General features: G+C 49.5%; 1 protein-coding gene and 1 non-coding gene across 2 annotated transcripts in view; both read left to right on the top strand.

Moving 5' to 3' along the window:
- UPF1 (UPF1 RNA helicase and ATPase) overlaps positions 1-26,241 on the top strand; it is a 477,022-nt gene that overhangs the window by 130,582 nt on the left and 320,199 nt on the right. Inside the window, exon 5 of the mRNA XM_063955016.1 lies at positions 8,788-8,968. Within this exon, the coding sequence (XP_063811086.1) occupies positions 8,788-8,968 (181 nt within the window). The remainder of the gene's footprint in view (positions 1-8,787; positions 8,969-26,241) is intronic.
- On the top strand, positions 16,403-16,521 carry LOC134953190 (5S ribosomal RNA). Its single transcript, XR_010185475.1, has one exon. It is a non-coding gene; the product is annotated as a 5S ribosomal RNA (ribosomal RNA).

The following is a 26,241-nucleotide window of genomic DNA, read 5'->3' as shown; positions in this document are numbered from 1 at the left end:
CATAAGGAACTGCTTTAGGACATCCCCAATGTCATTCCCTGTGGAGCCCAGTGTACCCCGCAGCAGAAAACGAGATTTATGGTAAGAATTTACCATTGTTAAATCTTTCTGCGAGGTACACTGGGCTTCACAGGGCGCACACCCTGACGCACTTCGCTTCCTTGGGTTGGTATGGCATTAGCCGCTGACCATTTATTCTGTCGTGAGAATGATGTGTATGTGGCTACTAACAGTTGTCGTCTCTTTTGCCTGCTACTGCATTGGACTGGTTAACAAAAACTGAGCTCCGGTGCAAGGAGGTGGGGTTATAGAGGAGGCGGCGCTAGGTATTCTGGGAACAGTCAAAGCTTTGAGCCTGTTGGTGCCTCGGATCAAGATCCTGCTCTACACCCCAATGTAATCCCTGTTTTAGCCCAGTGTACCTCGCAGAAAGATTTAACAATGGTAAGTTCTTACCATATATCTCGTTTTCCTTGAAATGCATTGAAAGACCCCTTATGGTTTTTTTTAGTTTCTCTTCAAGGTCACGAGCACAACAGACAGGACACCTGTGTGGTACACATCTGTTGTGTTTCAGGGAGCAGTGGTACCAGTTCTTTGAGGGTATATGTCCTCAGTCTTTTGAGATTTCCTCCAAAACTGTTCTTTACTATTGGACTGCATGCAGACAAGAAAAAGTGTGCAACTCCATTTAGCCATTCAGGCCTTGCTCTTGTTTTTTGGCCTAAACACACAACGCCATACATGCATTTTTTTTTTTCTTTAACCTGCTTCAGTAAAATGCAAAAATGTGTAGGAATAATATGGTAGCTTTCCAAGGCATACCATTTTGAAAAATACACAACATACTGCATTAAATGAGGAATCCTCTAAGGATTTCTTCATACTTTCTATGGGGCTTATGGTTTTAATGCAGGGTGTCTCCAAATATGTAGGTGCCAAGATTGGGGTAATTGTACACGTGAAGTGCAGATAGTTATTTTCTGGTTATCACCAGACAATATCAAAGGGGCCACATCATCATGTTGCCGAGTTTATTGAAGCCTGGATGGGAGAAAGATACCTAGACTTCTTAATGATGTCTGCAATGCAGGGTGTTCTCAGTATTTGCACCTGATCACCAGAGAACAACCTCTGAGATGTCACATTATTTGCAAGAGGAGGCTTCACTGTTTCAAATGAGGTTAGCACGGAGTCTGTTGATGCCAGGATGCAGGGGTGGGGTGGGGGGTGGTATTGTTGATGCTTTTCTAAAAGTTCAATGATGTGTCTAATGAAAGGGACGGGTGGTCTTCTGGTTGCCGAATGTCGGTATGCCGGCGGCCGGTATGCTGGTCGCCGGCAGCCCGGCCGCCGGCATACCATACTACACCCGGGTGGTCTTCTTGGCGCCGGAATCCCGACACCCGGCATACCGACACATTCTCCCTCGTGGGGGTCCACGACTCCCCTGGGGGGAGAATAATTAGCGTGACGCGCCCGCAAGGGGCTCATTTGCGCTCGCCACGCTGTCGCTATGCAGGCGGTCGGGCACCCGGCGCCGGTATGCTGGTCGCCGGGAGCCCGGCCGCCGGCATACCATACTACACCCAAAGGGACAAGCCTAATGACGTAATTGCTGGTCTGACCTGATGTCATCAGACTCTCCTGGGTCTGGGTGTCATCAACTTAGAGTATTATTTGGCAAGTTTGCCATTTGAATCCCTTCAGTGCTAAGGATAAGTCCCCACTCGTTCTTTAGAGCGAAAAGGTTGGTTAAGATCTGACAGGTCCCTGGAATAAATACCCAGAAGGGTGCAATTTAATCTGAAATAATATAAAGGAGATGTCCCACAGAGCTGCAGTATTTGCACTTGTTTATGTAATGCCTTTGACTAGAGTCTGAAGCCCATACTGTATTCAGTCTTTGGGGAGAGGGTATGCAATTTTTGCCTAGGCTAAAATTGAGGCAGTTTTTTCGCCTAGGTGAAAAAAACGGAGCTTTTTCGCTATTTTTAGTGTGAATGGAGATACACCCTATACAATAGCAGGGACAGATTTTTGCCTAGGCTAAAATTGAGGCAGGGGCGGAAAACATGTGTATCGACGAATCCACTTGTTTTCCGTCAAATATGCGGGCCATTTTCACCGATTTTGAGGCCTTTTTCGCCAGTGCCTTTTCACTTAATAAAATAGGTGAAAAGGCATTGTCGAAAATGCCTTCAAAACGGTTGAAAACGGCCCTAATTGAATACTCATGTGGGGCGAATTCATTAGCTCCAAAATGATCGGAACTAATTGCAAACTAATTGCCTTTGTCTCCAACTCTCTTATGTTTCCAGTTTGGAAGTGGTTGAGGGTAGAACAGTTTGTAGGCAATCATATCATCTGCATGCAGTACGTATTGCACGAAGATGTATGTTGATTTTGAGTGATGTAGTTAAGGTTTATTTTATCATTAGGTTATTGAAAACTGGGCTGGTTGCTACAGGTTTAGTGTAAAGGGTGCTTAACAGAGCTATTAAATTGGTATACAAATTGTGTGAGGGTCGTGGGTGCCAATTTTGCTGCAGAAATGGCAGTTTGGGTTCTCAAACAGCTAGGTTTTCGCAGATTCCTGCTCAGCACCTCAGGAGGCCGCAGGCAGAAATCATGCAAATGCGCCTGGTTAGCAAAACTTTTGAATAGTTTCATCGGGCACCTGAGGAATCCACCTGCCCCCATTCCACCCACCCGCACACCCACCCACACACACAATCACTTCAAAATCATGAGCAATTATTAAATAACACAATAAACAGTGAAAATATGAAAGTAATTGAAAGGAAGTGCTCTTTTCTCAGTATTTTGAAGAGATGGTAGTAAAGGGAATTTATAAAAAAAGAAAGAAAAAAAAGTCCCTCCGCGAGTGACTATGCCATAGCAATTCTCCCTGCATGAGAATGTGTGGTCTGCCACGGCTGCAGAAGAGATCTGCAGCCAGAGACAGCGCTCACTGCTGAGGGACCTTTATTTTTTTCATTGGTAACTAATCACTTTCCTACCTAGTGCGCCTCGTATATTTACTAACTCTTGGTTAACACGAGTAGTAAACTTTCAGATTTGGTATGTTGTTGCATGCCCTGTTTACTTGTTTTTCTCTATCGTCCTAGTGGATGCTGGGGTTCCTGAAAGGACCATGGGGAATAGCGGCTCCGCAGGAGACAGGGCACAAAAAGTAAAGCTTTACGATCAGGTGGTGTGTACTGGCTCCTCCCCCTATGACCCTCCTCCAAGCCTCAGTTAGATTTTTGTGCCCGGCCGAGAAGGGTGCAATCTAGGTGGCTCTCCTAAAGAGCTGCTTAGAAAAGTTTAGCTTAGGTTTTTTATTTTACAGTGAGTCCTGCTGGCAACAGGATCACTGCAACGAGGGACTTAGGGGAGAAGAAGTGAACTCACCTGCGTGCAGGATGGATTGGCTTCTTGGCTACTGGACATTAGCTCCAGAGGGACGATCACAGGTACAGCCTGGATGGTCACCGGAGCCTCGCCGCCGGCCCCCTTGCAGATGCTGAAACGAGAAGAGGTCCAGAATCGGCGGCAGAAGACTCCTCAGTCTTCTTAAGGTAGCGCACAGCACTGCAGCTGTGCGCCATTTTCCTCTCAGCACACTTCACACGGCAGTCACTGAGGGTGCAGGGCGCTGGGAGGGGGGCGCCCTGGGAGGCAAATGAAAACCTTTTTTGGCTAAAAATACCTCGCATATAGCCTCCGGGGGCTATATGGAGATATTTAACCCCTGCCAGAATCCACTAAAGAGCGGGAGACGAGCCCGCCGAAAAAGGGGCTGGGCCTATCTCCTCAGCACACAGCGCCATTTTCCTCACACAGCTCCGCTGGTCAGGAAGGCTCCCAGGCTCTCCCCTGCACTGCACTACAGAAACAGGGTAAAACAAGAGAGGGGGGGCAAAATTGTGGCAAAACTATATTATTAAAGCAGCTATACAGGGAGCACTTATTATAAGGCTATCCCTGTCATATATAGCGCTTTTGGTGTGTGCTGGCAAACTCTCCCTCTGTCTCCCCAAAGGGCTAGTGGGGTCCTGTCTTCGTTAAGAGCATTCCCTGTGTGTCTGCTGTGTGTCGGTACGTGTGTGTCGACATGTATGAGGACGATATTGGTGTGGAGGCGGAGCAATTGCCAAATATGGGGATGTCACCTCCTAGGGGGTCGACACCAGAATGGATGCCTTTATTTATGGAATTACGGGATAGTGTCAACACGCTAAAGCAGTCGTTTGACGACATGAGACGGCCGGACAATCAATTAGTGCCTGTCCAGGCGCCTCAAACACCGTCAGGGGCTGTAAAACGCCCTTTGCCTCAGTCGGTCGACACAGACCCAGACACAGGCACTGATTCCAGTGGCGACGGTGACGAATCAACCGTATTTTCTAGTAGGGCCACACGTTATATGATTTTGGCAATGAAGGAGGCGTTACATATTGCTGATACTACAGGTACCACAAAACAGGGTATCATGTGGGGTGTGAAAAAACTACCTATAGTTTTTCCTGAATCAGATGAATTAAATGAGGTGTGTGATGAAGCGTGGGTTGCCCCCGATAAAAAAAATGCTAATTTCAAAGAAGTTATTGGCTTTATACCCTTTCCCGCCAGAGGTTAGGGCGCGCTGGGAAACACCTCCTAGGGTGGACAAGGCGCTCACACGCTTATCAAAACAAGTGGCGTTACCCTCTCCTGAGACGGCCGCACTTAAAGATCCAGCAGATAGGAGGATGGAAAATATCCAAAAAAGTATATACACACATACAGGTGTTATACTACGACCAGCTATAGCGACAGCCTGGATGTGCAGTGCTGGGGTAGCTTGGTCAGAGTCCCTGATTGAAAATATTGATACCCTGGATAGGGACAATGTTTTACTGTCTTTAGAGCAAATAAAGGATGCATTTCTTTATATGCGTGATGCACAGAGGGATATCTGCACACTGGCATCACGGGTAAGTGCTATGTCCATTTCGGCCAGAAGAAGTTTATGGACGCGACAGTGGTCAGGCGATGCGGACTCAAAACGGCATATGGAAGTTTTGCCGTATAAAGGGGAGGAGTTATTTGGTGTCGGTCTATCGGATTTGGTGGCCACGGCTACAGCCGGGAAATCCACCTTTTTACCTCAAGTCACTCCCCAACAGAAAAAGACACCGACTTTTCAACCGCAGCCCTTTCGTTCCTTTAAAAACAAGAGAGCAAAGGGATATTCATATCTGCCACGAGGCAGAGGAAGGGGGAAGAGACAGCAACAGGCAGCTCCTTCCCAGGAACAGAAGCCCTCCCCCGCTTCTACAAAAGCCTCAGCATGACGCTGGGGCTTCTCAAGCGGACTCGGGGGCGGTGGGGGGTCGTCTCAAGAATTTCAGCGCGCAGTGGGCTCACTCGCAGGTAGATCCCTGGATCCTGCAGATAATATCTCAGGGGTACAGGTTGGAACTAGAGACGGATCCACCTCGCCGTTTCCTGAAGTCTGCTTTACCAACGTCCCCCTCCGACATGGTGACGGTCTTGGAAGCCATTCACAAGCTGTACTCTCAGCAGGTGATAGTCAAGGTACCCCTTTTACAACAAGGAAAGGGGTATTATTCCACTCTATTTGTGGTACCGAAGCCGGATGGCTCGGTAAGACCTATTCTAAATCTGAAATCCTTGAACCTGTACATAAAGAAGTTCAAGTTCAAGATGGAGTCACTCAGAGCAGTGATAGCGAACCTGGAAGAAGGGGACTTTATGGTATCCTTGGACATCAAGGATGCGTATCTCCACGTTCCAATTTACCCCTCACACCAGGGGTACCTCAGGTTCGTCGTACAGAACTGTCACTATCAGTTTCAGACGCTGCCGTTCGGATTGTCCACGGCACCTCGGGTCTTTACCAAGGTAATGGCCGAGATGATGATTCTTCTTCGAAGAAAAGGCGTATTAATTATCCCATACTTGGACGATCTCCTAATAAGGGCAAGGTCCAGAGAACAGCTAGAGATGGGATTAGCACTGTCTCAAGAAGTGCTAAAACAGCACGGGTGGATTCTGAATATTCCAAAATCCCAGTTAATTCCGACAACACGTCTGCTGTTCCTAGGGATGATTCTGGACACGGTTCAGAAAAAGGTTTTTCTCCCGGAGGAAAAAGCCAAGGAGTTATCCGAGCTTGTCAGGAACCTCCTAAAACCCGGAAAGGTGTCTGTACATCAATGCACAAGAGTCCTGGGAAAAATGGTGGCTTCTTACGAAGCAATTCCATTCGGCAGATTCCACGCAAGAATTTTCCAGAGGGATCTGTTGGACAAATGGTCAGGGTCGCATCTTCAGATGCACCAGCGGATAACCCTGTCTCCAAGGACAAGGGTATCTCTTCTGTGGTGGTTGCAGAGTGCTCATCTATTGGAGGGCCGCAGATTCGGCATACAGGATTGGATCCTGGTGACCACGGACGCCAGCCTGAGAGGCTGGGGAGCAGTCACACAAGGAAGAAACTTCCAGGGCGTGTGGTCGAGCCTGGAAACGTCTTTTCACATAAACATTCTGGAACTAAGAGCAATCTACAATGCTCTAAGCCAGGCAGAACCTCTGCTTCAAGGAAAACCGGTGTTGATCCAGTCGGACAACATCACGGCAGTCGCCCATGTGAACAGACAGGGCGGCACAAGAAGCAGGAGTGCAATGGCAGAAGCTGCAAGGATTCTTCGCTGGGCAGAGAATCATGTGATAGCACTGTCAGCAGTGTTCATCCCGGGAGTGGACAACTGGGAAGCAGACTTCCTCAGCAGACACGACCTTCACCCGGGAGAGTGGGGACTTCATCCAGAAGTTTTCCACATGCTGGTAACCCGTTGGGAAAGACCAATGGTGGACATGATGGCGTCTCGCCTCAACAAAAAACTGGACAGGTATTGCGCCAGGTCAAGAGATCCGCAGGCAATAGCTGTGGACGCGCTGGTAACGCCTTGGGTGTACCAGTCGGTGTATGTGTTTCCTCCTCTGCCTCTCATACCAAAAGTATTGAGAATTATACGGCAAAGAGGCGTAAGAACGATACTAGTGGTTCCGGATTGGCCAAGAAGGACTTGGTACCCGGAACTTCAAGAGATGATCACGGAAGATCCGTGGCCTCTACCTCTGAGAAGGGACTTGCTTCAGCAGGGTCCCTGTCTGTTTCAAGACTTACCGCGGCTGCGTTTGACGGCATGGCGGTTGAACGCCGGATCCTAAAGGAAAAAGGCATGCCGGAAGAAGTCATTCCTACTTTGATTAAAGCAAGGAAGGAAGTAACCGCGCAACATTATCACCGCATTTGGCGAAAATATGTTGCGTGGTGCGAGGATCGGAGTGCTCCGACGGAGGAATTTCAACTTGGTCGATTCCTACATTTCCTGCAATCAGGATTGTCTATGGGTCTCAAATTGGGATCTATTAAGGTTCAAATTTCGGCCCTGTCGATTTTCTTCCAAAAAGAATTGGCTTCAGTTCCTGAAGTCCAGACTTTTGTTAAGGGAGTGCTGCATATACAGCCCCCTGTGGTGCCTCCAGTGGCACCGTGGGATCTCAATGTTGTTTTGGACTTTCTCAAATCTCATTGGTTTGAACCACTAAAAACTGTGGATTTGAAATATCTCACATGGAAAGTGACCATGCTACTAGCCCTGGCTTCGGCCAGGAGAGTGTCAGAACTGGCAGCTTTATCTTACAAAAGCCCATATCTGATTTTCCGTTCGGACAGGGCAGAACTGCGGACTCGTCCGCATTTTCTCCCTAAGGTGGTGTCAGCATTTCATCTGAACCAACCTATTGTAGTGCCTGCGGCTACAAGCGACTTGGAGGACTCCAAGTTGTTGGACGTTGTCAGAGCTTTAAAAATATACATTTCAAGGACAGCTGGAGTCAGGAAATCTGACTCGCTGTTTATACTATATGCTCCCAACAAGTTGGGCGCTCCTGCGTCTAAGCAGACTATTGCTCGCTGGATTTGTAGTACGATTCAGCTTGCACATTCTGTGGCAGGCCTGCCACAGCCAAAATCGGTAAAAGCCCACTCCACAAGGAAGGTGGGTTCTTCTTGGGCGGCTGCCCGAGGGGTCTCGGCGTTACAACTCTGCCGAGCGGCTACGTGGTCGGGGGAGAACACGTTTGTAAAATTCTACAAATTTGATACCCTGGCTAAGGAGGACCTGGAGTTCTCTCATTCGGTGCTGCAGAGTCATCCGCACTCTCCCGCCCGTTTGGGAGCTTTGGTATAATCCCCATGGTCCTTTCAGGAACCCCAGCATCCACTAGGACGATAGAGAAAATAAGAATTTACTTACCGATAATTCTATTTCTCGGAGTCCGTAGTGGATGCTGGGCGCCCATCCCAAGTGCGGATTATCTGCATTACTTGAACATAGTTACAAAAATCGGGTTATTATTGTTGTGAGCCATCTTTTCAGAGGCTCCGCTGTTATCATACTGTTAACTGGGTTTAGATCACAGGTTGTACGGTGTGATTGGTGTGGCTGGTATGAGTCTTACCCGGGATTCATAAATCCTTCCTTATTGTGTACGCTCGTCCGGGCACAGTACCTAACTGAGGCTTGGAGGAGGGTCATAGGGGGAGGAGCCAGTACACACCACCTGATCGTAAAGCTTTACTTTTTGTGCCCTGTCTCCTGCGGAGCCGCTATTCCCCATGGTCCTTTCAGGAACCCCAGCATCCACTACGGACTCCGAGAAATAGAATTATCGGTAAGTAAATTCTTATTTTTTCCCTTTTCTTAGACAACCATGTGCCAGTCAGAGCAGCTTGAAGGATATCAACTGGGACAGCTCCCAGTGGCAACCTCTTATTCAGGACCGTTGCTTCCTTTCTTGGCTGGTGAAGATCCCATCTGAACAGGAACAGCTAAGAGCTCGCCAAATTACGGCCCAACAAATAAACAAACTGGAGGAGCTGTGGAAGGTAACGTCTGTTATTTTTCTTAGGGTGTGTATACACGGTGAGATTTTCTTTCGATTTTGACTATATAGTCAAAATTGCAAGAAAAGTTAGTGCAGATCGCAAAGTGAAAGTCACCTTGCGTTCCCGATGCGCGGTCCCGCCAGGTCGGCATCGCAAGAAAAGATAGACTGTGCAGGCAAGTCAATCCTGGCTAGATCGGTGTACTATCTAGTTCAATCTCACATAAGCCAAAATCGTAAGCACACATAGTCCATATCTCAAGAAAAGTTAGTCAAAATCTGTGCTATCTGGGGGGAGTTCAAGGGAAATTGCAAGTAAAAATCGGGCATAGCAAGGATCTCACCGTGTGTACACACCCTTAGACTTTCCTACTGGATACCACAAGCTTTCACAAATCAAAGTAAATAACATTTGCCACTGCTAGATTTGTATTCTTTTGGACAAGTTGTATTATGGGGCATGGTCTATCTTACTACATCCCTGTATACTGTAACATCGTTCTATAGACCAGACATAGAGGGAGGAGCCAGTTCACACCCATTTAAAAGTCTTAAGAGTGCCCATGGCTCCTGCGGAAATGTCTATACCCCATGGTCATGAAGTGGACCCCAGCATCCTCTACGGACTAGGAGAAAAGGATTTCTGCTGCGGGGTACACTGGGCTCCACAAGGATAGACATTGGGGTGTAGAGTAGGATCGTGATCCGAGGCACCAACAGGCTCAAAAGCTTTGACTGTTCCCAAGATGCATAGCGCCGCCTCCTCTATAACCCCGCCTTCCTGCACAGGAGCTCAGTTTTGTAGTTGGTGCCGCAGATAGCAGGCACTTAACAGAGGGGCTGCTCCTAGCAGCCTTAAAGAAGAGCTTTTAAAGAAGAATAATGAAGACTTCAAGGGCTGCAGCAGTGTGTAGATGTCAGGAGACATTCACTGCTGCAGCTCCATCTCTCCCTAGCGGCGCTGTACACTCCCGCGCCCTGGTTGCCGGGTAACTACAGCCGGAGGCTCCGGTTTTCTCTGTCAGGCACACACGGCTGGGGCTCTCCGGGATCGCGATCCGGCGCTGGCGGTGGACACTGTGGCATACAGGCGATCCCACTAGATCACCAGGGCATGGGTGCAGGTCAGGTTTTCTCTCTAAACCTTTTTACAAGTAGCCCGCAGTACCAGGTGGTTTTGCCAGCAGAGGGGATAAGGCTTAGACCTGGAGCCGCTCCCCCAGCCCCAGGGCGCCATTTACAGTAAATGTTCCTGCCCTGGAGTTGCATATCTGTCTCTCCCTCACTCCATGTCAGTGTTTGGGCGCCATTTCTCTCAGCTACACTGTTCCTGGGACTGCTTGGGCAAATCCTCCTGTGTAAAGCTGCCTGGTTGTCAGCATTGTGACTTTACATGACACTTAAGTATTCTAAGACATTCACTGCTGCAGCTCCATCTCTCCCCAGCGGCGCTGTACACTCCCGAGCCCTGGTTGCCGGGTAACTACAGCAGGAGGCTCCGGTTTTCTTCTGAGTCAGGCACACACAACGGGGGCTCTCCGGGATCGCGTGCCGCGCTTCGGGAGGTGGTGAGTGGGTCCCGCTCACGGGACCCGTGCTTTATCGCGATCCAGCGTGGCCAGTGGGAGGCGGGCCGCGCGCGCTGGCGGAGGACACTATGGCAGTACAGGCGATCCCACTAGATCACCAGGGCATGGGTGCAGATCAGGTTTTCCCTTAAAACCTTTTTATGTGTAGCCCGCAGTACCTGGTGGTTTTGCCAGCAGAGGGGATAAGGCTTAGACATGGAGCCCCTCCCCCAGCCCCAGGGCGCCATTTCCAGCATATGTTCCCGCCCTGGAGCTGCATATCTGTCCCTCCCTCACTCCCCGTCAGTGTCTGGGCGCTATTTCTTTCAGCTACACTGTTCCTGGGACTGCTTGGGCAAATCCTCCTGTGTAAAGCCACCTGGTTGTCAGCGCTGTGACTTTACATGACACTTAAGTATTCTACATGTCAATTAGACAGTGTTAGTTAAGAAAGAGTGTATTTAGTCAGGGTTCTCTGGTACAAGTACCCTGTGATATACATCCAGTTCTTACTGTGCAGTGTTAGATCTATTGAGTACATAGCTATATAATAAGCTAGTGCAGTATTATTGTTAGTAATAACCTCTGCATTGTTTAACTATGACTATATGTGTGTGCATTAGCTTGCTGAGTGGTTTCCATTTCGTGTCTCTCACTCAACTTGCTATCCTTATATTCTATAACCTGAGGGGGCTTGGTGCGTCAGGTTCTATATTTATATAGGATTTTCACAAGATATACTTTAATACGTATTTTTCTCTGTGATTTTAGTCACTATATCTCTCCTGTATCTCTGCTTGTGCCGACTACACTGTGCGGGGGTTTGGGCAAGAGGTATTGTGCTGCTGACATCTGTACTGTTACCTGATACTGCAAGTTATATCATGTCTGCTTCTGAAGGTAACGGTTCTGAGGCTGAACACACTGCCGGTGTTGCTGACGTCACAGATCACTATCAGGAGACTACAGCAGCTGTGGGCTCTGGTTCTGGGGGCTCCTTGCCCCCCAGTGGGACTGTGGCAATGGGGGTACATAATGACCCACCATGGGCTACTTTTTCCACGCTTCTACATAAGCTAGTTACTAAACTAACACCCCCTATGGGACCTCCTATGCCGGTGCAACCGTATGTGGTCCCCGCAACTAACCCGCCGTGGGCGGATAATTTATCTGCTCAATTGAAGAAGTTGAACCAGTCCTTGACTAATAAAAAGTCTGACTCTCGCTCGCCTAAGACCAAGGGGTCCTCTAAGCGAGCTCTTATCTCCTCACAATCCACTGCTGTCACTGACACCACGTCTGATGAAGGTGGCGCTTACACTGACCCCACAGATTCTGACACAGATACAGCTGATGGGGAGGGTAGTTCACATGTGGATGTTCCTGATCTTTTGGAGGCCATTAAGTTAATTTTACAGATTACGGATGATCCCGAGCCAATCGACCCTCCTAAGAAACCAGATAGGTTCAAGCGTCAGAAGGTGGTTAAACATGTTTTACCTCACTCTGACCACCTAGTGGATATACGTCCGGAACCCTGGGGAAACCCGGGTAAGAAGTTTGTGCCTCAAAAGAAGATGCTGGCTCGCTATCGAGGGGATAGCGCCAGAGCTGTCTAAAAATTGGGGAACTCCTCCTCCAGTGGACTCACTTGTGGCTAGGATGGTGGTTTCCTCAGCTTTACCTGTCACAACCGTCACGTCTCTAAAAGAGCCTACGGATAAACGTGTGGAGGGTTGTCTGAAAGCGATTTACACCCTCACGGGTGCTGCACAAAGGCCCACTATTGCAGCAACATGAGCTGCAGAAGCTATTGAAGCATGGGCCCTAGAGTTGGAAGCTGAAATCTCTTCTGACCATGCTAGACAATGCTTGTCATATATTGTCACAGCTTCTCACTATATTAAAGAGGCGGCTTCTGATGCAGGTATCCTAGCAGCCAAGGCCTCTACTACATCAGTCCTTGCTCGCCGGATATTGTGGCTGAGATCCTGGTCTGTGGATCGGGATTCTAGAAAAACTCTGCAGGTACTCCCTTTTAAGGGAGATATTCCGTTTGGGGAGGACTTAAATAAGATAGTGGCCGACTTGGCTGCTGCCAAAGCAGGCCCGCACTTCCAAACCTGGTAAGCCGAAGCCCAAGAGAGCCTGGGCTGCCCGTCAGCCAGCTGCCAAGACCGATAAGCCTGCCGCATGACGGGGCGGGCCTCCCCCTGGGGGATCCCAGGGTGGGGGGCCGGCTTCTAGGGTATACCCAGGAATGGTTGAAGACAACTTCAGATGCCTGGGTACGGGAAGTCATCACACGAGGTTACGCCATAGCCTTCAAAAACCGACCCCCCTTATCGATTTTGCCAGACAGACAAAGGCAAACACTCTACATTCGGTGGTACAGACCCTCCTGGATACAGGAGTCATCTTACAGGTGTCTCTTGCTCAGAGGGGCCGGGGGTACTATTCTCCGCTGTTTCTGGTCCCGAAACCGAATGGGTCCTCCCGGACCATTCTCAACCTCAAGGCATTGAACAGGTTTGTATGGAAACCCTTCGCTCTATAGTTCTGGCCTTGGAACCTGGGGACTACATGGTCTCCCTGGACATACAGGATGCTTACCTGCATATTCCTATAGCAGTGTCACATCAGCAATACCTGAGGTTTGCGATTGACAACCTCCATTACCAGTTTTGGGCGTTACCCTTTGGTTTAACTGCGGCTCCGCGAGTCTTCACCAAAGTTATGGCGGTGATGACGGTGCCGTCAGGGGGTCATGATACTGCGGTATCTGGACGACTTGTTAATCCTGGCAAATTCCCCAGAACTTCTCCTACGTCATCTGGATATGACTGTCCGGTTTCTACAAGCCCACGGGTGACTAATCAACTGGAAGAAATCCTCCCTGATACCTGCTCAGAGCATGGTGCACCTGGGAGCGCTATTGGACACTCTCGCAACCAGCGGTTGTTCTTGTTTCAGGAGAAAGTCCTGAAGCTTCGGGACAGGTTTCGTTGCTTCCTTTCTCGTCCGCAAGTGTCGATACATTCGGCGATGCAGGTGCTGGGGCCTCATGGTGTCAGCATTCGACATGGTGGAGTATGCTCAATTCCATTTTCACCCCCTCCAGAGGCTAATTCTAGCCAAGTGGGACGGCCTACCTCACAGAATCAGGTCTCGTATGATCTCATTGACTCCGGAGGTCCGTCTGTCGCTGCACTGGTGGCTCCAGGACCAATGATTGTGCAGGGGCCGTCCCTTCTGGATATCCGACTGGGTCCTGTTGATGACAGTTGCCAATCTGAGGTTGGGGAGTGGTGATGGAGCAACACTCCCTGCAGGGTCGGTGGACCAAGGAGGAATCTCTCCTCTCGATCAACATTCTGCAATTGCGGGCAGTCTTCAATGCGTTGACCCTGGCCCAGCATTTAATTCAGAACCGTCTTGTTCAAGTACAGTCGGACAACGCCACCACAGTGGCTTACATAAACCATCAAGGCGGCACTCGAAGCAGTTTGGCAATGAAGGAAGTCTCACGGATTCTACATTGGGCGGAACGCCTTCTACCGGCCATATCGGCAATATTCATTCCGGGAGTCCTGAATTGGGAAGCGGACTTTCTCAGTCGTCAGGACGTACACGCCGGAGAATGGGGCCTCCATCCAGAAGTGTTTCAACTCATAGTGGAAAGGTGGGGCCTTCCAGATGTGGATCTGATGGCGTCTCGACACAATCACAAGGTTCCGGTCTTCGGAGCAAGGACAAGGGATCCTCAAGCAGCATTCGTGGATGCGCTGGCAGTGCCGTGGAGGTTTAGGCTGCCGTACGTGTTACCTCCAGTGTCACTCCTGCCCAGGGTAATTCAGAAGTTCAAGCAAGAAAGAAGAATTCTGCTTCTCATAGCTCCAGCGTGGCCCAGACGGCACTGGTTCTCAGACCTGCAGGGCCTATCGTCAGTGCGTCTAATTCTACTTCCACAACGCCCAGACCTCCTCGTTCAGGGCCACTGTGTCTACCAGGACCTAGCCCGGCTGTCTTTGACGGCGTGGCTCTTGAAGCTTCCGTCTTAAGGGCTAAAGTATTTTCTCCTTCATCCACTAGGGGCCACTGGAGTGTAGTTACAATGGGGAGATAGTAGGTGGTATTGGTAGCTGGCACTTTAAAAATTCTCACACTGTGGCTAGCTCCTCCCCTACTATCTCCCCTCCAAGCCAGTCTTAGTTAAGTGCCCGAGGTAGCTGGTTCACTTGGGTTTAGCTGAAGAATTTTCTTCTTTTTTCTTTATTATTTTATTTTTCTTACACACACTCACAGACTGGCAGCTCTGCCACTGCCAGTCTGCACCGTGGGAGCTGCCGGCGGGGTCCCATCGCAGCTGCGTGCGGCTAGGGATGGGCCCCGGCTGAGGGAGACACTGAGCTCTCCTGAGTTGGCGGACACCGCTGCGTGCGGCGCGTGTCGCGGCCACTCCATCCAGCAGAAGATTCCGGCAGCATGGCAGCGGTGAGTATCAAAAATGGTCGGACACCGCTGCGTGCGGCTTGTGTCGGGACCACCCCACCACAGAAGATTCCGGCTGGACGCCGCTGCGTGCGGCGTGTGTCGGGGCCGATCCACCAAGAACACAGTGGTGAGTGAAGTATACTTTATTTGTGGTGGCTATGTATGTTTTTAGAGCAATCTGTTTATTGTTGTACAACCCACTCCAGAAGGGCTCTCTGGGGCTGTAATGTACTTTATTGTATCCTTACCTGTCCTCCTCATGGAGAAACAGACAGGATGATTGGGGGAGGCTGAGTATGTGTTTATACAACCCTGACTGAAAAACGGGTGTGTGTCATTCTGATAACCCTCTGCTCCCCCAGCTCCCCGCACCCCCCGCACAGATCCCCACTCAGCGCGACTCACAGAGCCGGCACAGGGATCCCGCTCGAGCGCAAAGCAATGTTTAAATTTGGCGCCTTGTACGGAGGGGGCGGAGCTAAGTCCCGCTCTGTAGAGCGAGCTCAGCGCTCCCTGCTCCCAGGCGGCGACTCGCGCTCTGTTCAGCGCAACACTCCCCGGCGGCGGCTAGCAGATACAGGGCTCTACTAGCGCTGTATAGCGGGCTCAGCGCTCAGCGCTCCCCGGCGGTGACTCGCAGGCCCAGCGGAGGGTACAGCTCGCTTCCCGCTTAGTTTTGCAATAAGGCGCCATAGCCGGGGGGCGGAGCTAACTCCTGCTCTGTACAGCGGGCTCAGCATTCTCCGCTCCCCGGCCACTGTTATAGTGTAATAGGCATTTATGTGAGTTTAATGCACATGGTGCTGAGGAGAATGTGATATAGTCAGAGTGGCTCAGCACTAATCCAGTTATCCACTATATAGATTTTATCGCATAGCCCAGAGGAGTTTCACTCTGGCGGCCATTTCCTCCCTGCACAGACCTGGCTTCATATTTGCAGTGTCTCCTATAGCCCAGTGGGCTAATCTTGCATACTCAGAGACAAATACAAATAAAGTCCCAGGTATATTAACAGTTAACCCGCTTTACTCAGCGGGCTCCCAGGTCTCCCCTTCGCTAGGCAACAGCTCTGGGATTTGTAACTTTTCGATACTTCAGGCTGCTGAAATATAGATACATTCCTCCTGCAGTAGAGTCCTCTACCCAGCATTTTCCTACTTGCAAATCAGGGAACCTGCTCTATTACAGTAGCTGGGACTCAGCTCAATAATAATTAAAAGGATCTACTGTGCAGTATTTATTTACCTACGGTGTGTGTGTATATATACATATATAGTTATGTTTGTGCATGTATATATATAGATATATATATTTAAGTGCGTGTAGGTATGTATATAGATAAATCCATAAAATACCAGATATAGGGGATAAAAGCCTACGGCCACACCACCCTGAACACGCCCGATCTCGTCTGATCTCGGAAACTAAGCAGGGTCAGGCCCGGTTAGTACTTGAATGGGAGACCGCCTGGGAATACCAGGTGCTGTAGGCTACTTCCGCAATGTTTTCTAATAACAACATCTTGCACATAACATTTTCCCCCATCTTTCTCACAGGCTGGTCACCATTTTGAAAAGCCAGCGGAACCTCAGAGAAACATCTGGTGCACCTTAATTAGCGGTACACTAAATACAGGGCGGGGTGTTGCCTTCCCTTTATTATTCCTTGTTGTCACTAGTTACTAATGCTATTTGTAATTGTGGAATGCGTGTAAGGCATCAGACAAATAGCGCTGCGGCTCAGTACGCTAGTAGCGGGTATCTGAACAGGGGTTTGAATCCAAACAAAACTTTAAGGAGAACTCCTATAGCCTAGGGCTAAGACTCCTGTCCCACAGCGCAGCGTTGCTGGTTCAGGTCTCCGCTGCTCCAGAAAGTTTATTTTAATCGTATCGGTCACTACACATTATAGTGCAGACCTTACGTAGGGCTCTGTTTATTTAACCCACCTTTTCTCCTTTCGTTTGTCTCTCCTGGGATAGTCGAAGAATTCCCTCTTAGGTGTGAAATATGCGGCGGAGCCATCTGCTTCGCCCTCCACGCACCTGCACACCCCTGTTTGATCAATGATGCAGGTAATGTCACTATTAACCAGACAATAGCTCATCAGGTAAGCCCTTGGACTTTGGTTTCCAAGGTCACAGGATCAAATCACAGCGGGACCAAACACACCTTTCCAAAAAGAAACTTTGCTAACATTCCATGCATTACTGATGTCTGTTTTCTGTGGATCTGAACCAGTGTCTCAGAATATACAGGTACATAATACAGCAGTTCATCTGATACTGCAGGTAAAGGAGGAGGACACGTCAAGTCCATCAGGGTTCCACGCCATTGACGAAAATGACAGCGACTGGTTCAGTTTCGGATGAGCTGGGCAGGCTCCGGTAGGCGGCCGACAGACACCCGAATACACAATATCAGGTATCAAACAAGGTTTGTTTTCCTATCTTTTCCCCGCAGATGGCAGGAGATGGTATCAGAACCTCTCTAGGGTATACACCTCGGTGTATCGCCGGTCCATCAAGCCGCCGTTTTCCTGAGGCAACCTTGCTCAGGGATCCATCGACATATGCGGCAGCATGGTTCTACCGTATCCGGAGCAGGTAGGTTGGGGAACAATTGTCCTCTAGGTTACAGGATGCTTCGCATCAGGATCAATTGATACTTTGATACAGGTCAGAATCACGATTCTGCTTTATGTTCCTTGGAGGTCTCCATGTCTACAGACTCGGACCCTGCATCTTCGCTTGGGCTGTCTTAACCCGACGACCTCTGGGGCTGCGACAGTGACAAGTAAACATGAAATCCTACGGGGCAGATGGTTCTGGGGAAGGAACTTTCTGCAGGATTTCTCGAACCAATGGAGGTAGGTCCACTTTGATTTCTCCTACTACTGCCCCAGCTCCAAGACAGACCTTTACTGGTCTTCCCTTTAGATTTTTTCGTGCCCTTTCAGGTTTTTGACTCCACACGGGTGATATCTTCGTCGCCAGGGGTTCTCAGGGTAAAAAGGCTGAAGCAGAGGTTCAACATCCTCAGTCCAGTCTGATTTTATGTCATCCTATACACCCATTACACCTGCAGGGTCCCAGGGTAGGCGCAGGTCGATGGGAGAAGGCTTGGGCGGTTACAACCGTCTCAGGAGTCCCTCGGCATGGGTCGGCTGATTTACGATGACAAGAGAGTCATACTGCAGGCTGCGCTCCATAGGTTTCTAACCGCAAAGGGTGTTGATCCCTGTTTTACACATATCATTTGAATTAGGACAGTTCTCAGGCCTTTGTTTTCTTTTCACGTTCCGAAGCCAAGTGGCTCGGACAGGCCTATTCTGGCCTTACAATCCTTTTAGTCTGTGATTGCTAGTTTAAACAAGAAAGGGAGTTTTACGTGTCCCTTGTCTTCAGAGATGCCTGTTTACTGATTTCCGTTGGACAGGCTTTTCTCAGATTCCCCCTTAACAGGATTCTCATTTTCACTGTAAGTCCTTTACTCTTCTCTCTTCCGCTCCCACAGAGTTTAGGAAGATAACAGAATAACTCTTTTTCAAGGGCAGTGGGTGACGTTGGTTCCCTAATGGGACAATTTACTGCTACTATCCCACTCTGTACATTAGGTGGCTTCTGAATATCCGGAGGATCCACGAGCTTCTGATTCGACACAGATCCAATTTATGCTCCGCATAGACGTTTCTCAACACGGTCCGTCAGAGGTTTTTTCATTCCTCGGCACCAGAGACTCTATTTCTTCAGTCAAGTTGCGACGTAATGAGTGGTCGCCTCCATTCCTCTCGGAACGGGGGACAACAATCTTGTTTCCAGATCAAGCCACCAGGTCAGACTCCTGGGTGAGGGAACATGCCCCGGAGTTTTGTCAGCTGGTCCGCTGTGGGCGGAGATTTCGGATCGACCTCAGGGCGTTCTGACTGACTCTTTAACCCTTTATTACTCTCGGACGGCAGTAGCCGTGGAGGCCCTCAGGGCTCCGGGGAGTTTTCTGGTTATTCTATCCTGCCTCCTTTTCTATTTCTACTTCATGTTCAGTAACACAGGAGGGGATTATGCGTGCTAGTCCTCTCGGTGGCGCTGGTTGGGCCACGCATGACTTGAAGATACAGATACGCCTGTTGTCAGTAGAGGAGCCTTGGCTCCTACCTCGACTGGACTGTCTACTTCAACAGGCTCCTTTTTTTTTTTCTCCTTGTTCAATTTTACACTGGTTTCGGTTACCCGTGTGACTGTTCACGAGACCTCAGAAGGGAGGAGTTCCCTAGTTCGGTTAGGCCTACTGGGCTCCGATTTCAGAAGTCTATTACCTCTTCTCGCTTTTGCCACTTTGGGAAAACTTTATGGAACATAATGAAGATAAAAGGGGGTTTTTCCCCCTTCTTCCAGTTACCATTCATCTTTGGTTTCTCTGGGAGGTTTTTTGCTCCGCTGCGCTTCAAACCACACTGACCGGAATTTTAGGTCTCTGCCTTTTTCGCTTTTCTTCCAAATGAGATTAGCCTAGCGGCCGTAAGTTCGGCCTCTTGTTCAGGGAGTACTCTATTGGCAACTCCCCGGGCTCGGCTTCGGCCTCAGCGGTCGTTTCTTCCAGAGGGGAGGTCCATTTTTCATATAAATCTGACACTAGTGGTTTTCAATCCTCTCTGAATGTTGTCAGGGCTCGTCAACTCTCTCTACAGAGGTCTCAGGCTATTCGATGAAGTGTTTTTTCTTCTTTGCTCTGGACGATGCTCCCGTACTAAATAGCCGGGGCCCCAGCATATGCTGGACAGTTGGATACATCTGATCATCAGACAGTCTTCTTGGCGGTTACTAGGGAACCTCCGTTTTCCAATTCAGCGCGCTTTACGCGCATTGTAAGACCTTCGTGGGCAGCCGCCCGCGGGGTCTCCATGAATATTTTGTCGGGCGGCTACTTGGTCAAACCGACATTCGTTTTGTCAAATTCTACAAGTTTGACACTTTTACGGCCTCTGCATCACTGTTTGGCCGAGCAGTTTTTACAGGACTCTCAGCGCTTTCCCACCCGTTTTTTGGGAGCTCTGGGACGTCCCCATTGTAACTACACTCCAGTGGCCCCTAGTGGATGAAGGAGAAATCAGGATTTTGGTACTTACCGATAAATCCCTTTCTCCGATTCCACAGGGGCCACTGGACGCCCGCCCAGCGCTGTTTCTCCTGATTTTTGTTTGATTAACGATTGCAGATCACCATATGACTGCTTGTTGGGTTCAGGCTAGCCTGGTTTTTTGTCAGGTTCTGTTCCAGGTTTAGTTTGTGTTCGCCTGGTTTACAGGGCGTCGTTAACCTCCTCTACCTTACGGTTTGTTTATTACAGCTCTCCTCGGGCACAGTTTAACGTAGACTGGCTTGGAGGGGAGATAGTAGGGGAGGAGCTAGCCACAGTGTGAGAATTTTTAAAGTGCCAGCTACCAATACCACCTACTATCTCCCCATTGTAACTACACTCCAGTGGCCCCTGTGGAATCGGAGAAAGGGATTTATCGGTAAGTACCAAAATCCTGATTTCTGAGGCGGTCATTCAAACTATGTTGCGGGCCCGGAATCCGGCTTCTGCTCGGATTTACTATAGGGTCTGGCATTCTTACTTTGTTTGGTGCGCATCTAACCATTATGACGCTTCCAAGTTTAGTACAGCCAAGTTGTTGGCCTTTCTTCAGCAGGGCCTAGACTTCGGCCTGCGTCTGGCCTCCCTCAAGGTTCAAGTATCTGCCTTGTCGGTTTGGTTTCAGAGAAAGATTGCGACCTTACCTTATGTGCATACCTTTACTCAGGGAGTGTTGCGTATCCAACCTCCCTATGTCCCGCCTGTGGCTCCTTGGGACTTGTCGGTGGTTTTGGAGGCGTTACAAGAGTCTCCGTTTGAACCTCTTTGTTCAGCTGATCTTAAGTGGCTTTCCCTTAAGGTGGTGTTTCTGCTGGCTATTGCTTCAGCTAGGAGAGTGTCGGATTTGGGTGCCTTGTCTTGTAGTTCCCCATATCTGATATTTCACAGTGACCGGGTGGTTCTTAGGACTCGTCCCGGATATTTACCTCAGGTGGTCTCTTCGTTTCACCTTAACCAGGAGATTGTGGTTCAGGCACTTGTTTCTCCTGATCCGTCCCCAAAGAGCGGTCTTTGGATGTGGTACGGGCTCTCCGTATCTATGTGAAGAGAACTGCTTCTATTAGGAAATCTGATTCTCTCTTTGTGCTGTTTAGATTTCACAAACGGGTCTGGCCTGCTCACAAGCAAACTTTGGCCAGGTGGATTAGAATGGTGATTGCACATGCTTATGTGAGGGCTGGTCTATCGGCTCCTGCTCACATTACGGCCCATTCTACTCGGTCTGTTGGACCTCATTGGGCGACCGCCATGGTGCGACCCTTGAACAGTTGTGCAAGGCGGCTACGTGGTCCTCTGTGAACACGTTCATAAGGTTCTATGCCTTCGATACTGCCGCTTCCCAGGATGCTTCCTTTGGACGCCGGGTTCTTGTGCCCGCTACAGTGCGTCCCCTCCCATAAGGAACTGCTTTAGGACATCCCCTATGTCTTTCCTTGTGGAGCCCAGTGTACCCCGCAGCAGAAAACGAGTTTTATATTAAGAACTTACCTTTGTTAAAACTCTTTCTGCGAGGTACACTGGGCTCCACAAGGTGCCCACTCTGACGCACTTAGCTTCTTGGGTTGGTATGGCATTAGCCGCTGACACTTCTCCTGTCGTGAGAGTGTGATGTATGTGGCTACGAACAGTTGTCGTCTCTTTTCCTGCTACTGCATTTGGCTGGTTTACTAAACACTGAGCTACTGTGCAGGGAGGATGCTTTTTAGAGGAGGAGGCGCTATGCATTCTGGGAACAGTCAAAGCTTTTGAGCCTGTTGGTGCCTCGGATCAAGATCCTACTCTACACCCCTATGTCTTTCCTTGTGGAGCCCAGTGTACCTCGCAGAAAGAATTTTAACAAAGGTAAGTTCTTACCATAAAACTCGTTTTTTCTCTGTGATTTTAGTCACCATATCTCTCCTATATCCCTGCTTGTGCTGTCTACACTGCGCAGGGGTTTGGGCAAGAGGTATTGTACTGTGTTACCTGATATTGCAAGTTATATCATGTCTGCTTCTGAGGGTAACGTTTCTGGGGCTGAACACACTACCGGTGTTGCTGACGCCACAGATCCCTATGTGGATAATATAGCAGCTGAGGGCTCTGGTTCTGGGGGCTCTTTGACCCCCAGTGGGACTGTGGCAACGGGTTCCATAATGACCCGCCGTGGGGTACTTTCTCCACACTTGTGAATACGCTAGTTACTAAACTTATGCCGGTTCAACCGTATGTGGTCCCTGCGGCTAACCCGCCGTGGGCAGATAACTTGTCTGCTCAATTGAAGAAATTGAACCAGTCTTTGACTACTAAAAAGTCTGATCCTTGCTCGCCTAAGACCAAGGGGTCCTCTAAGCGAGCTATTACCTCCTCACAATCCACTGCTGTCACTGACACCTCGTCTGATCAAAATGACGCTTACACTGACCCTCCAGATTCTGACACAGATACTGCTGATGGGGAGGGTAGTTCACAAGTGTATGTTCCTGATCTTTTGGAGGCTATTAAGTTGATTCTACAGATTACGGATGATCCCGAGCCATCTGTCCCTCCAAAGAAACCAGATAGGTTCAAGCGTCAGAAGGTGGTTAAACAAGTTTTACCTCATTCTGATCACCTGGTGGATATACGTCAGGAATCCTGGGAAAATCCAGGGAATAAGTTTGTGCCTCACAAGAAGATGCTGGCTCGCGATACCCTCGCGCCAGAGCCGTCAAAAAATGGGAGACTCCTCCTCCAGTGGACTCGCATGTGGCAAGGATGGTGGTTTTCTCAGCTCTACTGGTCACTACTGTCACGTCTCTGAAAGAGCCTACGGATAAACGTTGTGGAGGGTTGTCTGAAAGCGATTTACACCCTCACGGGTGTTGCGCAAAGGCCCACTATTGCAGCGACATGGGCTGCAGAATCTATTGAAGCATGGGCCTTAGAGTTGGAAGCTGAAATCTCTTCTGACCATGCTAGACAGTGCTTGTCATATATTGTCACAGCTTCTCACTATATTAAAGAGGTGGCTTCTGATGCCGGTATTCTAGCAGCCAAGGCTTCTACTACGTCAGTGCTGGCCCGCCGGATATTGTGGCTGAGATCCTGGTCCGTGGATCTGGATTCTATAAAAACCCTGGAGGTACTCCCTTTTAAGGGAGATATTCTGTTTGGGGAGGACTTAAATAAGATGGTGGCTGATTTGGCTACTGCACCGTAATGTGAGCAGGAGCATATAGACCAGCCCTCACATAAGCATGTGCAATCACCATTCTTATCCATCTGGCCAAAGTTTGCTTGTGAGCAGGCCAGACCCGTTTGTGAAATCTAAACAGCACAAAGAGAGAATCAGATTTCCTAATAGAAGCAGTTCTCTTCACATAGATACGGAGAGCCCGTACCACATCCAAAGACCGCTCTTTGGGAGACAGATCAGGAGAAACAAGTGCCGGAACCACAATCTCCTGGTTAAGGTGAAACGAAGAGACCACCTGAGGTAAATATCCGGGACGAGTCCTAAGAACCACCCGGTCACGGTGAAATATAAGATATGGGGAACTACAAGACAAGGCACCCAAATCCGACACTCTTCTAGCTAAAGCAATAGCCAGCAGAAACACCACCTTAAGGGAAAGCCACTTAAGATCAGCTGAACCAAGAGGTTCAAACGGAGACTCTTGTAACGCCTCCAAAACCACCGACAAGTCCCAAGGAGCCACAGGCGGGACATAGGGAGGTTGGATACGCAACACTCCCTGAGTAAAGGTATGCACATAAGGTAAGGTCGCAATCTTTTTCTGAAACCAAACCGACAAGGCAGATACTTGAACCTTGAGGGAGGCCAGACGCAGGCCTAAGTCTAGGCCCTGCTGAAGAAAGGCCAACAACTTGGCTGTACTTAACTTGGAAGCGTCATAATGGTTAGATGCGCACCAAACAAAGTAAGAATGCCAGACCCTATAGTAAATCCGAGCAGAAGCCGGATTCCGGGCCCGCAACATAGTTTGAATGACCGCCTCAGAAAATACTTTAGCCCTTAAGACGGAAGCTTCAAGAGCCACGCCGTCAAAGACAGCCGGGCTAGGTCCTGGTAGACACAGGGGCCCTGAACGAGGAGGTCTGGGCGTTGTGGAAGTAGAATTGGACGCTCTGACGATAGGCCCTGCAGGACTGAGAACCAGTGCCTTCTGGGCCACGCTGGAGCTATGAGAAGCAGAATTCTTCTTTCAAGCGTCAAAAGGTGGTTAAACAAGTTTTACCTCATTCTGATCACCTGGTGGATATACGTCAGGAATCCTGGGAAAATCCAGGGAATAAGTTTGTGCCTCACAAGAAGATGCTGGCTCGCTATGCTGGTGGTTTTCTCAGCTCTACTGGTCACTACTGTCACGTCTCTGAAAGAGCCTACGGATAAACGTTGTGGAGGGTTGTCTGAAAGCGATTTACACCCTCACGGGTGTTGCGCAAAGGCCCACTATTGCAGCGACATGGGCTGCAGAATCTATTGAAGCATGGGCCTTAGAGTTGGAAGCTGAAATCTCTTCTGACCATGCTAGACAGTGCTTGTCATATATTGTCACAGCTTCTCACTATATTAAAGAGGTGGCTTCTGATGCCGGTATTCTAGCAGCCAAGGCTTCTACTACGTCAGTGCTGGCCCGCCGGATATTGTGGCTGAGATCCTGGTCCGTGGATCTGGATTCTATAAAAACCCTGGAGGTACTCCCTTTTAAGGGAGATATTCTGTTTGGGGAGGACTTAAATAAGATCGTGGCTGATTTGGCTGCTGCCAAAACTGTCTGTCTGCCAAGTACCGCTCCTTCTGTGCCCAAGTCTAAAAGTACTTCCTTTCGTCCCTTTCGTCCTTCAGGTAAAGCAAAAGGTCAGGCGTACCACAAACAGGCCCGCACTTCCAAACCTGGTAAGCCGAAGCCCAAAAGAGCCTGGGCTGCCCGTCAGTCAGCTTCCAAGACAGATGAGCCTACCACGGGCCGGGGCCGGCTTCTAGGGTAATGGTTGAAGACCACTTCAGATGCCTGGGTGCGGGAAGTCGTCAATCGAGGTTACGCCATAGCCTTCAAAAACCGCCCCCCTTGCCGATTTTGCCTGACAGACGTCCCTTCGGATCATGTGAAGGCAAAGACACTACATTCGGTGGTACAGACCCTCCTGGACACAGGAGTGGTAGTACAGGTGCCTCTTGCTCAGAGGGGCCATGGGTACAATTCTCCACTGTTTCTAGTCCCGAAACCGAATGGGTCCTCCCGGACCATTCTCCACCTCAAGGCATTGAACAAGTTTGTGAGAATCTCCAAATTCCGTATGGAAACCCTTCGCTCTATTGTTCTGGCCTTGGAACCTGTGGATTATATGGTCTCCCTGGATATACTTGATGCTTACCTGCATATTCCTATAGCAGCGTCGCATGAGCAATAACTGAGGTTTGCGGTTAGCAACCTTCATTATCCGTTTCGGGCGTTACCTTTTGGTTTAACCACGGCTCCGAGAGTCTTCACCAAAGTTATGGCGGTGATGATGGCGGAACTCCGCCGTCAAGGGCTCAGGATCCTACCGTATCTGGACGACTTGTTGATCCTGGCAAATTTCCCAGAAATTCTCCTACGTCAATTGGATCTTACTGTCCAGTTTCTGCAAGCCCACGGGTGGCTCATCAACTGGAAGAAGTCCTCCCTGGTCCCTGCTCAGGGCATGATGCACCTGGGAGCGCTATTGGACACTCACAACCAGCGGTTGTTCTTGTCCCAGGAGAAAGTCCTGAAGCTTCAGGACAAGATTTGTTGCTTCCTCTCTCGTCCGCAAGTGTCGATACATTCGGCGATGCAGGTGCTGGGCCTCATGGTGTCAGCATTCGACATGGTTGAGTATGCTCAATTCCATTCTCGCCCCCTCCAGAGGCTGATTCTGGTCAAGTGGGACGGCCTGCCTCACCGTATCAAGTCTCTCATGATCTCATTGACTCCGGAGGTCCGTCTGTCGCTGTACTTGTGGCTTCAGGACCAACGATTGTGCAGGGGCCGTCCCTTCTGGATATCCGACTGGGTCCTGTTCACGACGGATGCCAGTCTAAGGGGTTGGGGGGCTGTGTTGGAGCAACA

This window comes from Pseudophryne corroboree, chromosome 1 (assembly GCF_028390025.1).
Source record: "Pseudophryne corroboree isolate aPseCor3 chromosome 1, aPseCor3.hap2, whole genome shotgun sequence".
Classification (NCBI taxonomy): domain Eukaryota; kingdom Metazoa; phylum Chordata; class Amphibia; order Anura; family Myobatrachidae; genus Pseudophryne; species Pseudophryne corroboree.
Note: the sequence above shows the minus strand (reverse complement) of the source record. Positions and strands in the feature narration are given on the sequence as shown.